The sequence below is a fragment of the Nothobranchius furzeri genome, chromosome 16 (assembly GCF_043380555.1).
Source record: "Nothobranchius furzeri strain GRZ-AD chromosome 16, NfurGRZ-RIMD1, whole genome shotgun sequence".
Lineage (NCBI taxonomy): Eukaryota > Metazoa > Chordata > Actinopteri > Cyprinodontiformes > Nothobranchiidae > Nothobranchius > Nothobranchius furzeri.
Window position 1 is genome coordinate 56321546 of NC_091756.1, and position 21801 is coordinate 56343346.

Genomic DNA, 21801 nt, shown 5'->3' on the forward strand with positions numbered 1-21801 from the left:
CTCACCCATCAGACGACCCTCTGTGTGGATCCGGAGATCAAAGGAGGATGTTGTCAGCCTCAGGGTACTCGGTCAGGTAGAGAAGATCCGAGTGGAACCGACTCTCTGGTCCAGAGTTGTCGCAGGGTACACAGTGTTGAGCTTGCGTCTGGCTTAACTCTGAAGGAGTTTTTGCGTCAGCTGGTTACAGGTGCGTTTATTCGAAGCAATTCTATTGGCGTGACAGAACAGCTTAGCAGAGACTTGGGTGGCCGTCCCTCGTCCTCTGGTGGGTTCAAGAACTGACTGTCAGCTGCGGAGATTTGGTTTTAACAAAACTTCAGAACACGCCCTCTCAGCGTCAGAAAGCTTGATGTTATGGAGTAAAGACATGTGAGGTGGTTATATATATATATATATATATATATATATATATATATATATATATATATATATATATATATATATATATATATCCAATTAAAAAGTGATTGAATTTTTATTTTGACAAATATGGGACTGGGTTTATGTTTACATCTACCAGCCAGTAGAGGGCAACATTGCAGATTGCCAGTCTGCTCAGCGAAGTGAGGCTGGCACTGTGGATAATGGTGGACTCGGCAGGTCAAGCAGCTGCTTCTGAGCCCAGAAGATGTTATCCTTCTCAGAAGGGGAGCGACCATAAAAGATCTAAATCCAGTGTTAGTTTAGGTGAAGTCTACAACAGATGGACCCAAAAAAAACATTTCACGTATCGGCAGCAAACCTGGTATACTGACGGCTGGAAACCTTGTTCCATTGTTGCAACTACAACCTCCACACATGTTGCTTTGGTGTTCATTTTCCATATTCAACCTTTAAGTGAAAGATGGAGGTAGATTTGTCAGGGTTTTCAAATCGTAGCATTTCACCATCTATTTTCTATAAGAAGGAGATAGGTGCAGGAGACTATTTTCATCATCAACCTGCATGAAAAACTCAGAGTGACCAATTATAAATAGAAATAAGATTTAAAAACGTTTTTATGTTTTCCACACATTTAAAGAATGTCAAAATGTATCTAAAGAACCAGGACACTGCTTTCCAATGCCTTTCAGGAAAAGTGGACAGGCAGCTCTCTCTTATGGAAACATCACATCAGACAAACTATTCTCAGCAACACTGTACAATCAGGGTCCCTTTATTAATGTTACTTAGTGGATTAGTAAGCATAAATAACTATTAAATAAAGCATTAACCACTGCTTAATATTAAGAAATGCATTACCAAGCATGAACAAAATTAAAACATGTTCCATCTAAGGGATGTCCAAATCACATGAGTTTGCTGGGTTAAATTAAATATATGAAGGAGCATGAAAAACATTGCAAAAGCATTGTTCCAGTATATGGGTGCTGGGGCCAACTAGACACAAACAATATAAATACATACTCTAAACGAAGAGTTCAAGATGCTAAACAGCAAAAATAAATGAATAATTGTCACGATTCTGGCCCCGGACCTCCACTCCCAGCGTATTCACCCCAAACCCCTCCACCACAGACCCAAACATGCCCCAGTACTCCAGAAGCCAACCTCCAGACTTCACCTCCCATCATTCCCCCCACCAAACTTCCTGTCACCGTCACCAGACCGGGACTGCTTCAGGAATTCAGAATCATAGCTCGAGGCTCAGTCATTTTTCCGAGTCGTTCCAGGGAATGTTCTGACCATTTCAACCAAACCTTGCCCAGAGCCTTCCAGACAAGCCAGTCGGTTACCTGACTTCGACTGTCGACTTTCTGTAAGTCATTCTGGAACCGCAGCGAGCTCTTGTTTCTTTTTGAGTTGCGCACTGTGATTTCTACATTAACTGTGATAGTCACTCCGCGCTTGCGTCATAACACCGCGCCAAATCCTCGCCAAAATCAGCTCAGTCAGACACTGACGATAACTTTTTGATTCTCATTACAACACTGTAAAGCAAAGATTTTTCCCGTCATCATTCACCAATTTCAAATGGTGCATTCGCTGGCTACATCAAGAAAATTGGGAGAAAGAAAAAGTGAACACAACTACAACAAAACTCAATAAAATGGGCCAATAATATTAAACAAAGCACATAAAGAGAGCAGTCAGAAATAGGTGACTTGTTATTCTCATTTGTTAAATGCAGCAGCAAAATTCTGACAAAATCTTTCAAAAGCAAACTACACTCATAACATCCACAATCACCAGACGGAGAAAAACACTTCACAACCAGCAGCAAAAACATTAAAACATCTGATGATGAAAAAACTCAAAACCAATTATTTTCTCTTATTGTCAAATGAAAACAGGGAATCGTTTTCTCAAGTTCTGCTCTTATCTGAGTGTTGCATTTGGTTTAAGTATTATTTTTTTTATTAAATGGGAAAGAGTCGTGTCCAAATAAAATTATCTAAGCTCTAATAATGCTCAAGAAGAATGAACTTTTAAAATGACTGGAAAATTACGCAGAAGTCTGCTCTAACTCCAGTGCCTGAAAAAATTAACTGTAGATCTTAGTGTTAATGTAAGCTCTCTTGCTGGATTTGAGATTCACACAGCTAGTTTAAAAAAGCCCTCACAAAGGCAACACACAGGGAGCAGTGGTACATGAAAACATGAACAAATAATATTTGTGTGTCACCTTTGCAGTTATTTTCACTTGTATCCAGAAAAAAATAAAAACTTATTTCACTCTAATAATACAAACACTTTGATTTAGTTAAAACTTGGTTGTGCCAGAGATCCAAAGTTTTGTCTTTTGTCCTTTGCAACTTTTTCATATTTTTAAATTATGTTGTTGAGCCAGTATGGGCATGACCCTTTATGCTTCCAGCACGCTTCCTGCATGTTTTAGATCATCAACAAAACTGACTAGTTTAATTTAGTGATGAATTCTTCTGTAGACACTAATGAAGGCTGGGAAGACGTTTCAGCTGATAGATTAAGGTGTTAAAAAGACAGACGCACAGCGCGAAGAAAAGTTTTGCTGTCGGTTCTACAAACGGAAACTAGGGGGTGCTAAAAGCAAGCCAAGACTGCCTAGTCTCTCTTTAAAGACACTGGTCAGAGCCAAATTTTCTTTGAATGACGTGGAAAAAAGTATTAAAACCTCAACTGGAAAAAAATTAATTTCCACAGCTGGATTTTTAAAAAGACAAGATAGCTTCTGGTCTGAGCACTACCCAGCTGCTTACTTTCCCTCAGAAAGCTACGGTCAACTATCCATAGCTCCACCCAACTGTAGTTTAATTTTTTTTTGTTTTAATCAGTAGGGTTGATTAAATCATTTCCAAAGTGGTTTCAACTGAAGAAGAAGAAGAAAAGATCTTTTCTATACCACCTCTCAAAATAAAAATCACAAGGCGCTTCACAAAAACAAAAAATGTAAAATATAAAAAATTATTTAGAAAATGAGCAAAAATAGACAATTGTGATTGAAAAACGTAAAGAAAGAGAAAGAGTGAAAAGGAAAGAGGGAAATCAGTGGGTCCTGAGGAAGATGGAATAGGTAGGGAGACCAGAACAAGGAGAGGGTGAAGAAGGTCACACAAAAGCCAGCTTGAACAAGTGAGTCTTCAGCTGCTTTTTAAAGGAGACAACTGAGTCCACTGATCTCAGGCTCAGGGGGAGAGAGTTCCAGAGTCTGGGGGCCACAGCAGCAAATGATCTGTCACCTTTGGTCTTTATCCTGGTGCACTGCACAACCAGTAGGCTTTGGTCACTGGACCTCAGGGACCTGCTGGGAGTGTAGGGACTGAGAAGATCACCAAAGTATGGTGGTGCTTGTCCATGTAAGGCCCTAAAGACCAGAACCAGGATCTTGAAATGAACCCTGATGTTGACTGGCAGCCAGTGAAGCTGGAGGAGAAGCGGGGTGATGTGGGTGTGCATGGAGGACTTGGTCAGAAGCTGAGCACAGGCATTCTGAACCACCTGTAGACGGTTCAGGGAGGTTCTGCTCAGACACGTGAAAAGAGAATTGCAGTAGTCTAAGCATGAGGAGATGAAGGTGTGGATAACAGTCTCAAGTTCTGAGCGGGATAGAATGGGACTCAGCTTAGCAATGTTCCTGAGATGGAAGAAGGAAGAGCGAACAAGAGAACTGACATGAGAATCCAGGGTGAGAGCTGGGTCAAGGTCACACCAAGATTCGTGTGAGAAGCAAGGTGACTAAGAGAGTCTTTGACTTTGGGAACCAACTTGTCTGGGGCACAGATGAGGATCTCAGTCTTAAGCCTGGTTTATGCTTCTCCGTCAGCTCCGCAAGGGACAGACACGCACGGATTGACGGAAGCGTTTTGCTCTTTTACTTCTCCGTCTCCTGGAGAGTGTTGCAAAGCAATTGCCCGGCAGGACCACAGAGGGCGTAGCGCTGTTCTGTGGTATCCTGTCATGTATCGGTCCAAGATGGTGTGTTTATATTGTGTTTTTGTGTATATAAGAGACTTTTAACACGGACATATTTGTCTCTCATTCTCCTCCATCTATTCATGCGCTCCCCACCTCTAAACCTACGTTTCCTATCATTTCCGTCCACAAATAAAACGCTTGCTGCGCATCTTTTCACTCCTCCAGTCACGGGAGGATGAAACGTTCATATTTTTAGAGTTTTTTCGCGAGGCATTCTTCAAGCTTCTCCGTGTCTGCCGCTAGTTAAACTCGGCTCTCTTTGCAATGGCGGCGCTGTAAACAACAGCGGCGTCCTGACCAATCACAAGCTTGCGTAATCCGTCTCGTTCGACGGATGTTTAAAAAAGTGGGCTCGACTCCGTACGTACTTGCGTGCCTGCCGGAGCCCTACGCAAGGACGCTGCCTGTCTCCGCACTGACGCAGACGGAGAAGCATAAATCAGGCTTTATCGTCATTCAGCTGTAGAAAGCTCCCAGTCATCCAGGTTTTAAGAGTCTAAGCAGAAGTAAAACAGCTGCAGCTTAGACATCTCATGGGGCTTAAAGGAGATGTACAGCTATGTCATCTGCATAAAGATGGTAGGAGATTCCTTTGAAGGAGCTCAGGATGTGCTGAAGAGGAAGCAGATAGAGGAGGAAGAGCAGAGGCCCCAGCACAGAACCTTGTGGGACACCATGGGTAAGAGAGGTGGTGGAGGACCTAAACTTGGAGATGGCCACAGAGAAGGAGCACTCAGAGAGATAAGAGGAGAACCACTCCAGAGCATTTTTCCCGTTAAGAAAATGAGAACTAACCAGATGGCGAGCAGGAGGTGGGGACACAGAAACTGACAAGTTAAAGAAAACACAATGGTGATCTGAAATATAAACGTTCTCAGGACAAACACTGTCAGCATTTAGACCCAGGGTAAAAACAAGGTCTAGAGTGTGCCACCTGGTGTGTGTGGGGCCAGAAACATGCTTGGTAAAGCTGAAGGAGTCCATAAGGCTGGAGAAGTTCATGGCAAAGTGATCAGAGGGACCATCAACGTGGATGTTAAAGTCACCAACAATCACCAGTCTGGACAGCTTCACAGTGGAGGATAGAAAGTCACTAAACTCCTGAAGGAAAGAACTGTTTGGACCAGGTGGACGATAAACCACAGCACAGTAGAACGGGTCCTTACGCCCAACTTTTATCAGCTGCAGTTCAAAGGAAGCAAAGTGACCAGAGGTTGTAGAGCTACATGGAACATGGTCTCTGCAAACAACAGCTAGGCCTCCACCATGGCCAGAACCTCGGAGCTGGCTAAGGAAAGAATAACTACTCGGGCAGAGCTCAATCAGACCAGAATAATTAGATGTTTGCTGCCAAACTTCAGTCAGAAATAGAAAATCTAGGTTTTTAGAGAGAATTAAATCATTTTAAGCAGGAAGGACTTATTAACAGAGCGGGTATTTAATAGAGCCATGTTGAGTGAGTAGTAAACTGTTAGTATTTATGAAGACAATGTTTTCAGTTTGGTTGGCACTGGTCTAGCTACAAGAGTTGAGACAGCAGTGTGCGTCAGATAGAAAATATCAAAGCTGTGGCATCTTCCATAAACAAATGAATGTTTCAATAACATGTAATGCATATCAGACCAGATTAATGTTAGCACAGCATGGAGTTAGCCTGACAGAAAACACCTGCTGACAACATCAAAGTAAAAACTGCACATCCTGCATGGGCTTGCATGCAGCTCGCCCCTTCCATACTGCCCAATAACATTCACACACATGTAGAGATTACACAGAAAACATGAAAAACTTTAAACCACCCTACTGAGTTCCATATGCATGCAAAGACTTGGCTGGTTGTTTCTGAATACCCACACACACAGGCAAACTACACCTTCACAATGACATGAACACACAACCTTGTATACAGCAGATCTGGGAACGTTGTATGAAATGTCAGAGGGTTTGTTTGCTGCAGCTATCACAGCAGGCTGTGGATGACAACACATGGGGTGGTCAAATTAACAGTCTGACAAAAGGAGGTGGAGAGGGAGGAGAGAAGAAGGCAACAAAGTCCAAACAATTCATAGGGGGGTGGGGAAAGTCTGGAGGAACATTATTCCATGACTCTCCACATTTCTTCCTCTGGCAGCAATGCCAATAGGGAGCTCTGCTGACAGCTTTTTGTATCTTCTTTTTCTATTTGAAAGGAAGGATATGTTGACACCGCCGCACTGAGTACATTTTAAAGCTCCCAAAACAACAAGGGCCTAAAAACTAAAAGTTTTTCAAGCAATAACGAGTGAAACACCAAAGCTCTTCAAACATCTTGGAAAACAGCAGCATTGTTCAGTTCAGTTCATTTTTATTTCAAACATTTCACACTTATATCATTACAAAATATCATTCCATTATTTGTTTGAAAAGGAGTAGGCAGAAGTATTTACTTATTTGTCCCTACCCCCAATTTTTACCCCTTATTCATTTAATTTTCGTTAAATCTTAATTTAAACAAACAACATATGAGACAAAAAAATACACACACACACATTATACACACACACACACACACACACACACACACACACACACACACACACACATATATATATATATATATATATATATATATATATATATATATACATATATATATATATATACATATATATATATATATATATATATATATATATATATATATATATATATATATATATATATAACAAAAGAACAAAACAACATATGAAAAACTGAGAATGTGTAAATTTGCAGATTCACCATTTATGGGAAAAACAAAAAACAAACCAAAAACACCAAAAAAGAAGCATGACAACATAACCAGCCACATTACCGTCCTAGGTTAACCCTCTTTTCTTCATTCTTATACTTATTTAAAATTAGGTTTTTATATTTAACTTTAAACTGGTTTTTGATTTTACTTTCTTTTATTTCTTCTGTTAGACTGTTCCATAATTTAACTCCTGCAATTGCGACTGACATAGTTTTTAAAGTTGTTCTAGCACTTTGCATTTTTAAATTCTATTTCCCTCAAATTATACCCACCTTCTCTTTCTTTGAACAATATACAGATTTCTTTTGGAAGCAGTTCATTTCTTACTTCTTACTTTCTTACTTACTACTTACTTCTTACTCTTACTGTTTTCAGCTTCACCAGATCTGGGAATTTAATAGCTTTCATTTTGACAAAGAGTGCATTTGTATGGTCCCTGTACCTCACATTATTTATTATTCTAATGGCCTTTTTCTGTATTATAGATATCGCTTGTTTGTTACTTTTGTATGTGTTTCCCCAGACCGCTACACAGTAACTCATATATGGCAGTAGTAAAGCACAGTATAATATTTGCAGTGCATTCTGATCCAGCATATCCCTTGCTTTCCCCAGGATGGCAACGACCTGTGCCATTTTCCCCTGAACATAAGTAATGTGTGGCTTCCAACAGAGCTTGTGGTCAATGATCACACCAAGAAATTTTATTTCATTTACTCTTTCTAAATATACATTGTCCACACATATTTCTATTTTGATATTTTTCTTTCGGTTTCCAAATAACATAAATCTGGTTTTATCTAGATTCAATGATTATTTATATCAAACTACTATTTTAATATAGTCAATTCCTGTGTGATCAACTCCAAAACCTGTGGCAATTCCACATCTGAACACAGCATATTTGTGTCACCTGCAAATATTACAAACTTTAAAATTTTTGATACTCTGCTGATATCATTTAAGTACATAATAAACAATTTAGGGCCCAGTACTGAACCTTGAGGTACTCCACAAGCTATATCCAGAACGGATCGGTCCAGAACGCAGCGGCGCGTCTGGTCTTCAATCAGCCAAAAAGAGCACACGTCACCCCTCTGTTGATTGAGCTCCACTGGCTACCGCTAGCAGCACGTATCAAATTCAAATTGCTAACACTAGCATACAAAGTCCGAGACGGCACGGCTCCCATCTACCTGAATCCTCTTGCAAAGGCTTACGTCTCGGCCCGGCCGCTCCGCTCATCACAGGATCGTCGGCTAGCAGTGCCTACACCACGCTCAGGACAATCCAGACTATTCTCTTGCATCGTTCCACAAATGTGGAATTACCTACCAAGCACTACCAGAACTGTGGCTTCCTTTTCAATTTTCAAGAAACTCCTGAAGACCCTGCTCTTCAGAGAGCATCTTCTTAACTAGCACCTTCTCTGCACCCGTCCCCCCTCTCTACCATCCACTTGTTCCCTCCTCTCCATGATTGATGTCAAGTTGTTGTTATTGTTGTTGTTAGCCTCAAGGGCAACATGCCGATTATCACTTGTAAGTCGCTTTGCACAAAAGCATCTGCTAAATACATAAACATAAACAACATAAACATATCCATCAAATCAGATTTATATTCATTTATTTGTTACATATTGTTTCCTATTCCCTACATAGCTTTTTAACCAGTCCCCAACGATTCCCCCAAACCTGTGCCTTTCCATTTTTTAATAGACCTTTTTAGATCTAAATAAAACCCTCTGATTGCATATCTCTTATTATCCATACAGTCCGTTACATCTATCAGTGCCAAAGCTGTTGATCTGTTGCTTCTGAACCCAAATTGGCTATCCGTCAGTAATTCATATTTTTCCACAAAACTGTCAAATATTTTAATGAAAAGTTTTTCCAGTATCTTAGAGAAATGGGAGAGTATCGGCACTGGTCTATAGTTTGTAAAATGATGCCCTTCACCTGTTTTGTAAATGGGAATAACTTTAGCAACTTTCATATCTTGTGGAAAAAACCCTTTTTCTCTGTCTTCCTGAAATAAATGGTTCACATTTCACCTGAAAGCAAGTGATTTTTTGAAATAATATGGTGTCAGAGATATAAACTCTGAACTGAGGCATATTTAAACTCATCTTTGTTATCTTTCTAACTAGCAGACACCATGAGGGCCGGATGTTCTTCTAAAATACATCAAAATTCTAAAATACAGTAAGCACATATATACATTAAATAATAAAAAATAAATGTTGAATGAGAGCTATGGTGGTGAGGGTTCTCAGTCATCCAGGTCATGGTAATCCAAAGAGGTTAAAATAAAGGCAGAACTTCCTTAGTTTCTTGAAGACGTTTCACATCTCATCTGAGGAGCTTTGTCAGTTCTGGCTGGAATATGGGAGAGTCACTCTTTTGAACTGTAGCTGTCTATTGCTGCTTGACATATCCCTCCTCCCTCCCGCTGATGAGTCGTTTGCCTCCATTGTCAGTGGTGGTTGTATTGATTGATGCAGAAGGGTGTGACCTAGACTGAAACAGTTTGAGGATTAGGTTCAGAGATGTATTATATGTAGTAGAGAGGTGAAACCTGAGTCCTCCTCCTCTATTTAATGTAGTTTTTTTCCATTTGCCATATAGGGCTTCTTTTACTCTCTCTCCCCACCCATCGATCTTCTCTGTCCAGAATGTGTACTTTGTCATCTTCAGCAGTGTGTTTCTTGTCCTTCGGGTGTAAGTGCAGAGTTTTGACCTGAAGAGCTGGCCCTCCTGTGCTGTGTAGTTGTTTGGTTTCCCCTGTGCAGCAATCTGGACAGTCCTCCTGGCTGCTTTGGACTGCATAAACGCCACTAAGCTTCTATTTGGGTGTCTTGCCTTTTGGATGGACTAACTTCTGTCTGAGACTGTTGTTGAGTTTAAAGTTCACAGAGATGTTGCGTCTTGAGGACTATGAGTTTGTAATCATTTTTGATTAAATGCTGATTTAAGTTTGTCCAATTTCATATAAAAATAGTAGAATATACATTTTCTCTATTCTTGATTCAGTAATATTTGTGGGCCGGGTTGAAAGGTCATGACATGTGTGAAATAAATGCAAAAACACTCACATGAGGGATTTGTGGTCACTCTTTTGACTGCAGTTTTAGTTGTGTTTGAATCACATAGAAAAGGTTTACATGGTCTTGTAACCAAGGCTCTGATGTTTCTTTAGAACACATGTGTCAGACGCAAGGGCCCGCGGAGCATTTTTATGTGGCCCGCGAGATAAATATCAAAAATATATTAAAATTTCCCGCTGGCCGATTGAGCCGCAAAGACTACAACTCCCATGATGCTTTGCGATGTTAGCGCAGAGCCTAAGTGTCCCCTCCTTTGTGTTTTTTGTCGGTGTCTGCAGCTCCGCTGTCTCGGACAAACACTCAGCGTCGAGTTTACTCAGCTATTTTTCGACGTTGAGCCCAGAAACAGAGATTTTAACCGCTCAGTAAAGTGTTCACGACTGAAAGAGAAAGTTTTCCAAATCAGCATGACTCTATGGCTGCTGTAGTTTTTATTTTTCCTCTCACTCATGGGGAGGGTTGCTACAATTAAAATGATGGTCTTACCCAGAATAAATTGCTTATTCTCGATGATCCCAAACAAACCACCAGCTGACTGGTTTAAATCTCTGGACTCCACAATTACTAAATTCCTTTGGCAGGATAAACCTCCACGAATTAGCTTAAAAACGCTTCAGAAGACGAAAGACAGAGGAGGACTGGATTTACCCAACTTTTATTATTATTTCTTAGCCAACAGGCTGCAATATATACCAAGATGATAATTTTACTTTATTATAATGTTCACTGTAATGCATCTTGATGTTCTTAACAAATAAATTAAATCAAAGATATTGGTCAATAATGCCAAATATGTAAATTTGTGTTTCAGTCATTTTTATACTGGCTTAAAAATACTTCATTAAGTCTACTAAGCAGCGGTGTAGAACGTTTTTAATAGGGCCAGCCCAGTCCTGATCTTAGACCAAAATAAAGGGGGCAGAAAGTCAAATAAAGGGGGCAAAAGGAGGTGTTTTTCCAAAGGTCGAGAAAAATTAAATGCCCCCCCCCCCCCCCCCCCCAATAAAAGTGTGTCACTGAGAGTTTAAAAATGAAATGATTCTTGTGCAAATATTGGTGTATTCACCTTTAATACTAGTTATTAAAATGCAGCAGTTGCTGGATTAGTGCAGTTCAGAGTGGAGTGCATCAAATAAAACAATATTAACATAAAGGTGAGACATGTCATAATCTCCCCACCACCACCACCCCCACCCCACCCCCACCACCACCACCACAGCTGGAAAAATTCCTAGGGGAAACACTGTGAAGGCATTACACTGTAGACTCTTTACCTTCAGAGACAGCAGTTTTTTTATAGTGCTTTTCTCCTACAAAGGTGAACACACACCTAACCAAATAACTAACTATAAACAGGAATTAACTAAAATGTGGCTTTCAGGTCAGGTTTTAGGTTGTTACTGTTTATTCTTAAACCCACAGGTTTATTAGGGCACATCGTCATAAGCAAAGTTTCATTTGAAAAACAATAAAATTCATTGTTTTCTAGATACATTTAAAGGAACCATGAGGAAAATTAGACAAGGTTTAAGGTGCATATAAATAATAATAATAATAATAATAATAATAATAATAATAATAACATAAAGCAAGTTGTCAATAATGACAGTGAGGCCAAAACACATTAACAATGGACAGTGCCTACAACCCCCCAAAGCGCTTCACAACAATCAGCCATTCACTCATCCACACACACATTCACATGCTGGTGGGATGAGCTACGATGTAGCCACAGCTGCCCTTGGGTGCACTGACAGAGGAGAGGCCTGCCACCGGTCCCTTGGACCACCATCAAAAGACAAGCTGGGTTAAGTGTTTTGCCCACGGGCACAACAGTAGATTTCTCTGGTCAGAGCTGGGATTGAGCCTGCAACCTTCTGATTACTGGACAACTCGCTTTACCTCCTGAGCTACTGCTGTACATTTAAAAAAGAATAATATTTTATACTATACGAGCCTCACTTTGAAAATAAACAATACAGATTGCAGCATTTCTTCATTTTTTTTGTCTTTAGAGACATATTTCCAGCTGCTTTTGTGAGTTAATAAATGTTTCATTCCAAAGACCAGAAGTCTAATAATAACACTCTTTTTCTCAGTTATAGGTATCATACATATTATAGGAGGATTTCCTTCCGTGCAGAAAAAATGCATGTGCGCTAAGCATACCAGTGTAGTGAGATGCTGTTTGGTTTTACACTGCAGAACAAGGAATATAGCGAATTACACACACACACACACTGACAAACGTTTTTCTAAAACTGGTCATTTCTGAAAATACACTTGTTAATATGGCACAGTTTCTAAAATTATTTTCACCTTGACAAGAAAACACCCAAAAATTTTCCGGTAGCTACGGCCCATGAAAATATACCAAAACCAGAAACAAGACGCAAGCCGAGTATAAATTTTAAGCAAAGAATGTAAAAGAAGATTCTGGCAAATACAAGAGCAAACCTTGTCTACAAAAGACCCGTTTGCTCTAGAACCCATTTTTAAAACACATAAAGGCTCCTAAAAGACCATTTTCATTGGAATGATGGGTTGACAAAAAATGGTGGCATAATCGCAAAACATTTTGCTCACACAGATGAGTTTGTAAGTGTTGCTGGACCGATAGCATGGCCGTTTGGAGGAGCAAAATGCTAACTGCTAGCCGCTAGCTTAAATCTGGTTGTTTTTCACTTCCAAGTTAGGTTCTCCTATTTACAGTCTACTTGATGTTTTCAGGAATATCACTAGTCCGTATAGGCTTTTTTCTGGCAGATATGAGTAATGAGGTGTCCTTTCACATTTTCTGTTCTCGTGAGCTCTATTAGCACTGTAGCCCTGAGAGCATTACTATTGGTGAGAAACCAGCCATCTGATGGGGCAGCCAGCATCTGTCTTTCTCTTCCACTTAAACACTCCAACAGACACCTCACAATACACACTCGCACACATGCTCACACAGCAGCTACAGACATCTGCCGGGTTCTACTAGGTCTTGCCGCTGTGGTGCTAAGGCTGTTACAAGGACTAAAGGTACTTGAGCGGTAATGACACATCCCCATTGACCAGACCGGGCATAAAAACAGGAAGTGGGGACAAGACTGAGGTCAAAGAGGACATCTATCCTGGGAGGGTGATTTAAATACTGTAAAACAGAGCAAGAGACATACAATGTCCTCTGACTGAGACCAAGGTAAGAAACGTGAGTTAGTTTCAGACCTGGACGGCATTCAGACGAAAATACAGAGCAGATTTCTAATTACACTTTAGAGAATAAATCTGATTAAAGAAGGAACAAAGCTAGATTTGCATAAATTAATTGATGCATTTTTGTAGATTATATCAATAATGAAAAGAAGAATATCTTATTTTCATCAGACCATGGCCTTAAACCAGTGTTGTATGAAGTGTAGTTGTAGCTCCAGGGTTTAATTTTACTCATTTGGAAGATGTAAAATGTAGGCTAGTTATTCAGGGAACAGAAGCGGGGGACAATAATTACCACACGGGTGATGTGTTTCCTTTTTTTAGTTCAGTTGTGTTCGGATCCCAGACAGAGGCTAAAAAAATGGTAATAGGATACCGGGCTGTTGGTGCAGAACACCAGGACACAAGGGCGTGCTTTGAGCCTTATCAACATTAGGCCATTGTCCTTACAGTTTAAACAACATTGATGTAGGCAGTGGGTTAGAAAAGTCAATTTTAACTGAATTACAGTTTTGTGTGTGTGTGTGTGTGTGTGGGGGGGGGGGGGGGGGGGGTGTTAAGAAATGAACTTTTTCACAAAATCAAACTAAGATCATTTTGGTTTAGCAGCAATCAGGTTTCTAATCAACTTCAGAGCAATTATCCAGTTTAAAATTTTGCTCTTTGAGTCAAGCTTATAAGCTGTAGCTGTCTGTTGTTGCTTAACGAGCAGCAACTATCTATGAATAACCTTTCCCCCTACCCTCTGATGAGTCCTTGGAGTCGTTAGGCTATATTGTAAGGGTAGTTGCTGTGTTGATTAGATGAAGGAAGGCGTGACCTAGACAAAACTGTTTGGGATTAGATTCAGAGCTGCATGATAGGTGCTGGAAAAGTGAAACCTAAGTAGTTCTCCTCTATTTCATGTAGGTTATTCCCATTTGACATAGATAGCTTCCTTTACTCCTCTCTCAAACCATCTATCTTCTCTATCCAGAATGTGTCTTTGTCACTTTCAAAAGTGTGTCCCTTGTCCTTCAGGTGTAGGTGGACTGCAGGATCTTGACCTGAAGAAGTCCTGTGTTGTGCCATGCTCTTGTGTAATTGTTGTTTAGTTTCCCCAATGTAAAGATCTGGACAGTCCTCACTACATTGGACTGCACAAACAACACCACTGCGCTTCTGTTTGGGTGTTTTGTCTTTTGGATGAACCAGTTTCTGTCTGAGGGTGTTGTTGGGTTTAAAGTTTACTGGGATGTTGTGTTTGGAGAAGATTCTTCTAAGATTCTCTGAGACTCTTAACACTTATGGGGTTTTGGTGTCTTTTCACCACTGCGCCTGTTTTCCTTGGTATTCAGCAGACTCGCGACAACAAACAGGTAGCTGATGGCAAGTCGGGTGAAGTGTCTTGCCCAAGGACACAACAGCAGAATACTCCTGGCGGGAGCAACCGTGCTGTCCTCCAATTATGAGGCCAACCCGTTCTACCTCAGAGGCTACTGCTACCCAAATAAACAGGATAGTGGGGATTTTTCTTCCATATGCATAGTTTAGGCATTCTTAGAGAGCAACAGTGGCACAGGAGTTAAATGCTTGCCCCTGCTGCTGTCGTTGTGTCCTTGGGCAAGACACTTAACCCACTTTGCCTGCTGGTGGTGGTCGGAGGGGCCGGTGGTACCTGTGTTCGGCAGACTCGCCTCTGTCAGTGTGTCCCAGGGCAGCTGTGGCTACATTGTAGCTCATCACCACCAGGGTGTGAATGTGTGTGTGAATGGGTGAATGACTGATTGTGTTGTAAAGCACCTTGGGGGGTTCCAGTATTCTAGAAGGCTCTATATCAAATACAGGCCATTTACCATTTACTTAGTTACACAATCAGTGTTTTTTCGGAACCCCACTTGATTGTGAACACGCTACCTGCTAGCATGAGCATTAGCCAACTGATCCATACTTGATCCTAGACTTTGGACCGTTTCTGCCTTTTACAATAGTTTGTATCTTTGCTGGAATCTCTATTTTCCTCCACAGCACCTAGCTTAACACATTCTGTGCCAGTAAAATGTGTTCAGACTGTGGTGTGTACATTTAATGAAGCCTCAATCAGTAAAACATGATTCAAGGAATATAATAAATCAAACCATTTGATGGTTTATTTCAGCTCTGCTTTATCAAGCTTTACTGTAGTTTTATTATTAGACTTTGTAGGTATCATTTAACTCTCAACCTGCCATTTAATTCATGATTTTATTTTTTCTTTATTTGCCTTCTTTGTAACTTAAACTTTTTTAAATTTTTGGGTGTGTTTTTATGCGACTGCTTTGTCACTTTGGGTTGTGTGAGCAACAGCTAATGTGCTGTATTGATCAAGCTGGATGTAACCTTGAAACATTAAGTAATCTTTACAGAAGCAGCAACAACAACAACAGCAATTTTTCATTAACTTTTAAAAAGGAAATAGCTCCTATGTGAACAGGTTAGGCAATGGCTGCATTAAGGTCCAATTCCTCCAAAAAACATCTCAAAGTTAGCAAAGAATAAGACCATCTGTAGATTTTGAAAGCATTTGCTCGTGCTGTGTTAAGACAGTTATACAAACAAAATACACATCACTCACCAATATCAGGGTTTCCTCCAGGGTTTAGTGTAACTCTAAAGGCTTGATGCCAAATGTTTTGGCCAGAGGGGGTATCACAAGGGTCGATGTAGAGAAGAGCACCCCGAAAACCAAAGTCAGAAATCAGGGATAGCTGGTTACAAAAACAAAGATACAATCAGTGAAAAGGTTCAAACATAAAGAAATGAACATGAGAAGCATATTTACTTATTTCCTACTGATAAGGCATATCTAACCATCATGATGGGAACACCTGGATGAACTACTCCATTTCTAAACATTAACAAATGAAATAAAAAACAAAAAGCTGTCTGTGTTTGAACCCAACACGTTCAAAATCTGCAAAATGTTAAAATTAAGGTTCAGTAAAAACACTTTCAACAAAGGTTAGAAAACTAGTGAATGATGAGGAGAATTTACCAATGGAACTTAAAAAAGGCATTTCTTTAAGACATTCTATGACTTTAATTTGAGTAAAACACTGTTTTATTTAATAAGATAACTATGTTTATGGTTGCTTGTTTACTTGCATCCTGTCCTGTAAGTGAAATCTCATTGTGCACCTTCTAAATAAAGATGAAGAACTACCCAATCCAATCCAATCCAATTGTATGTATAAAGCGCATTCACAAGGCATTACAACCAGACAAGGCGCTGTACACTAAAAATAGTAGTTAATTAAACAGGCGTTATACAAACATGTCGAACACAGATAAAAGATAAAAAGGAAATACAACAAAATTCCCAAAACTTAACAGCTAAAAATCAATGACATTGGGAGAATTAAAAAAAATAGAAAAACATTTTTAAAAAGAACCTCAATAATACGGAAGTTGATATTGTGAAGTCCATTTTTAAACAATGCAGATGTGAGTGAGGTTCATAATTATGTGATATAAGCTAGGTTGAAGTAGTGAGTTTTCAAGCGTGATTTAAAAATGCTAGCTGTTGGTGCTTGCCTCACTAGCAGTGGTAATGCGTTTCACAGCTTCGGTGCACAGGCAGAGAAAGCCCTTTCTCCACGGCTTTTTAAACGTGCATTGGGAACAGCTAGGAGGAGCTTATCTTCGGACCTGAGAGCACGCGGTGGGTTGTAGTAATGGACAAGTTCACACAGATATGGAGGAGCTTGATGGTTCAATGATTTGTAAGTCAGAAGCATAATTTTGACGTTTATCCTGAACTGCACGGGCAACCAGTGGAGAGATTTCAGAATTGGTGAAATGTGTTGTCTTCTGTCAGCTCCAGTCAGCAACCTAGCTGCTGAATTCTGGACCAGCTGAAGTCTAGAAAGAGCTGCTTTACTGATGCCGTATAAGCAGGAGTTGGAGTAATCCAGCCTTGAGGTGATGAAAGTGTGGACCACAGATTTCAGAAGATGGAGGAAGTTATCAGCTAGCCATTGCTTGACCTCAAGTATACAATCAGACAGAACTTTCGTTGATTGAGTTGGCTTAAATGAAAAATAGATTTGTCAGCAAAGAGCTGTCTTTGCCTGTTGAGTGCAAAGAGCACTCAACAGGCAATTTGTTGTCAAGAATAAAAAAACAACCACTGCACTTTTAAACTGTGAACTACTCGCATGATTGAAACTAACAATCACAAAAAGAAAGTGCATTTATTATTATCACAGAAATTGTCTTATTGAAGGATTTAGTCATCATAAAGACATTTGTATGGTATTAAATTGTGATCATATTTGTTTACTCAGCTTTAAAATGTTTCTGTGTGGGAGGAAAGTGTGCTGCGCTTGTCAGTGAACAGCAGTATTTCATAGTGTCCTTGAAAGATGTCGTGTCCTTGTTTTTATGAGTGTAGACGACTATTTCATTGAATATGTGACACCATCCATGATCATCCTGCTCTAATCACAACTCAGTCCTTCACTAAAAAAGGGACACAGCACCTGCCCCCCCCCCCCCCCACCACCACCACACACACACACACACACACACACACACACATGCAAAGTAAGCAGGTTCATTTTTTCTTATTATTATAGATGTTTGTAGCAGACACAGCTACTACTGGGGTCACATACACAGGAAAATACACATGAACATTTTGTTTCCAGCTTGCGTGAATTCATGGTGAACAGTTTGATTTGCACACTCTCACTCCAGCATTTCAATCTCTCTTTTGTCACATCTAAGATGGGGTCTACCATACCAGAGAGGAGGATCCAAGAATGACTAAATTATACCAGACAGGAACCAACATGAGCTCTACCAAACCAAACATAACCCTATCAGATTAGAGCTAAACTAGGCTCTACCATAACAGACAGTACCCAACATTGGTCCATCACACTAGAAAGAGCGCAATGTGTAAGATACAGGCTAACAAAGTGTACTTGGACCACCAAAGCCAAGTGGGTGAAATAATGCAAAATTATGTACTTTTGATTTTGCTGAGTGGGAGGTGGAGAAGCACAGATCTAAGATGCGACTTCCAGACACAGGCTGATGATCGGGATGGTTTACTAAACAGATGTGGTCGACAAAATACCAAACAAGGCAGCGGTGATGGATGTAGGGATCTAAAGTGATTGTAGCACAAGCAAGAAACACAAATATGGACCATGATAAGCTCAAGAATAAGCAAAGGGGCAGAAAGGTTAAATAGAGGAGTTGTGGAAAATCCAGGCTTCAGCAGGGCAGGTAGTCACTGGAGCGCTGAGCAAACTGGGACAGGGGAAAAACCAGATCCCAAGAAAAACCCCAGAGATCTCTGTCCAGACAAAATCTCTGCAGCCAGGATCTCCAACTTCTAACAACATGTTTTAGTTTAGAAACTGTAGCTACAAAACAGGTCAACAAAACTGTTTCTGTGTTTAAAAAGAACAAAAGCATGGAATGTTTTAGTTGTTTCCCTGCTCCAACACATTTGATTGAAAGGTTGAATCACCTGTTCAGCCTGTTAATCACTCACTTATTAAAAGTAGGTGTGTTGAAACAGGGAAACAATTAAAACATGCTGGAGAGCGGCCTTGAGGACGGGAGCTGGAGACCAATGCTCTACACATCAACATAAAGAAAAGAATATTATAGAAAGTATGACACATTTATTGATTGAATCTATTAGTAAAATAATAGATAACTGCAATTTAATGAACTAATACAATTTAATTATTTAAAATACTGCACAATAACGCTGAACTATTTTGATCTTTATCCTGAAATAATTTAACCTGAACGAGTTAAACTATGATGGGGAACATAAGCATCTTGTTGATGTTGAATGTGATGGTGCGGTAACACTGTGCATGCGACCAGAATGGCTCATTGGTGAGATTTCAAGGCTCGTCAATTGTTCTTGCCTCCTTCTATGCAAAGTGTGACCATTTCTCTTAACTGCTGCCCTGTGGCACCATTATACAGAACATCTGAGACATTTGTCACAAATTGTAGGTAAAGGTGGGGGAAATGGGTCAGCAGCCTTTGCTAGAAGGATCCCTTGTGAGACAGTTTGATGTAACGGAGTTTTAAAGGTCTAACGGTTAAAATGCAAATGAAGCAGTCTGACCCCTCCTACAGGGATCCCTTTTTCTGTTGTTGACCTTCATTTACTTTTTATAGTCATTTTAATAATTTCAACTGTTCAGAGAATACCAGGAACAGTATACGGCAGGACTTGTGTGCGTTCCTGCTCTGTCTTCTCGATCCCCAAGTGAGTCGTGGTGGATGGCTGCTTATACTGAGCCAGGATTCTCTGGAGGTTTCTTCCTGTTAAAAGGGAGTTTTTCTCTCCACTGTCGCTTTATGCTTGCTTAGTAAGAGGATTGCTGACTAGTGTCAGTGACTCGATGCAATTTGCTGGGTTCCTTATATAGGAAACATTACTTCTGATTGGCTTAATGAACTGACCTGAATTGGAATGTTTATTATGTGAAGTGCCTTGAGACGACTCTTGTCATGATTTGGCGCTATATGAATAAAATTGAATTGAATTGAATTGACTTATCTCACAGGCCCTGGATGTGGTAGAGATGTGAATCTCCACCTCTGAGGCTGATTTGCTTCACATCTCAGTAAACTTCCAGGGAAATCCAAATGTGTTCCCTGGCCAGCTGAGAGATATAGTCCCTTCAACATGTCCTGGGTCTACTTTTATGCCTCCTCCCAGTTGGATGTGCCTGGAAAACTTCACCAGGGAGGCGTCCAGGAGGCATCCTTACTAGATGCCTGAGCCAACTCAACAGGCTCCTCTTGAAGTGGATGAGCAGCTGGTCTACTCTGAGCCCCTCCCAGATGACCAAGCTTCTCACCTTATTTCAAAGGGAGAGCCCACAAAGAAAACTCATTTCAGCCGCTTGTATTCATGATCTCATTCTTTCAGTCACTACCCAAAGCTCATAACCACAGGCGATGGTAGGAATGTGGATCGATCGGTAAATCGAGATCTTTGCCTTCTGGCTCAGCTCTCTCTTCACCACAACAGACTGGTACAATGCCCGCATCACTGCAGACGCAACACCAATCCGCCTGTAGATTTCATGCTCGATCTTTCCCTCAGAACTTTTTATTAAAACAGAAATTGAAATGACATACGTTTATTTACATTAACTACTCAGATATGTGAAAAAAAAGATATGAACAAATAAACAAATCTATTTACCTGCTAATATTTCATGATTTACATTTAAAAGTTTGACTTTGGCTTTGCTTTTGAATAAAATCCTCAATAATATTAAAAGGTCTACCAAACGTATACAAGTTTAACTCATTACAATAAATTGCAAATAATTAGAGGGTTGTCATTTCGTTATTAAAAAAAATTCCTTTGACTAATGTCAAAGCCCTTTTGGAATTTTTAATTCAGCTTTGTGTAATTAAATTACTTTTGTCTGAATAGAAAAAGAAGCTAAATTTATGAGTAATAAACATCTAATTAGATCTTTATGTTTTAATTAACTGGATTGAAATTTAAAATGTCCCTGTCATTTCTTAATTGATGGAAAAAACTTGTTTGAAAAGAGTTGGCATGCATCCAAGTATAAACAGGCCTAATTAATCAGTCAGTGTTGTTTCTCAGCTAATCTGCAGAGTTAAGTATAATACTTTTATGGCAAAATTAGCCTGCCATATGCATGCTAAAAACATATATAAAACATGCACCATTGGTGTAAATATCAGTTTCAACATGTTGCTTATGTTTAGAAGAAGACACCTAGAATTATTTTGGAATGTAAGTCCTCAACAGCCCTCCCAAAATCAATCAAGTCACAAAAAGTTACTATTTTATTTGATATGAAGGATAACTATTCCTCAGTCTGGGGGAATATATTACCAGCTGCAGGGTTAGTATTTAAGGTAGATCTCAGAATAGGTGGTTCTGCTGTCAGACAAGTGCTGAAGTACTGTGATTTGATCTTACCTTGTATAATAAAGGTGCTCGTCCAAGCTTAACTGCAGCAATCTGGTTGGTGAGGTTGAGATTTTCTTTGGCTCTCTTCAAATCATCCACACTACCATACTGGACATCTACAACTTCCCCCTTGTGAGAAGAAACAGAGGAGCTACTTAAGGAAACATGTTTACTAAATTGTTCATAAATTCTACTCAAGAATTTGTTCCATCACAGGATTCTGGGCAGTAAACCACTCGAGTACTGCTGAGCTGTAAACCTGCATAAACAGTGTAAAATCCATCACTAAAGGCTAAATAACAAGGTCAATGACTAAAATCAGTTGAATGAGCCTTGAAAAAAGGTATGTGACACTAAAAAAGGATT

The 21801-nt window shown here is 39.9% G+C and overlaps 1 protein-coding gene across 6 annotated transcripts in view; it reads right to left on the reverse strand.

The window, feature by feature from the left end:
- The window catches only part of LOC107387348 (inactive N-acetylated-alpha-linked acidic dipeptidase-like protein 2), a 661429-nt gene that overhangs the window by 251528 nt on the left and 388100 nt on the right, over positions 1-21801 (reverse strand). For all 6 annotated transcript variants that reach the window (XM_054749605.2, XM_070545852.1, XM_054749607.2 and 3 more), the window contains 2 exons: positions 21445-21564; positions 16069-16201 (listed from right to left, as the gene is read on the reverse strand). In XM_054749605.2, coding sequence (XP_054605580.1) covers positions 16069-16201; positions 21445-21564 — 253 coding nt within the window. The remainder of the gene's footprint in view (positions 1-16068; positions 16202-21444; positions 21565-21801) is intronic.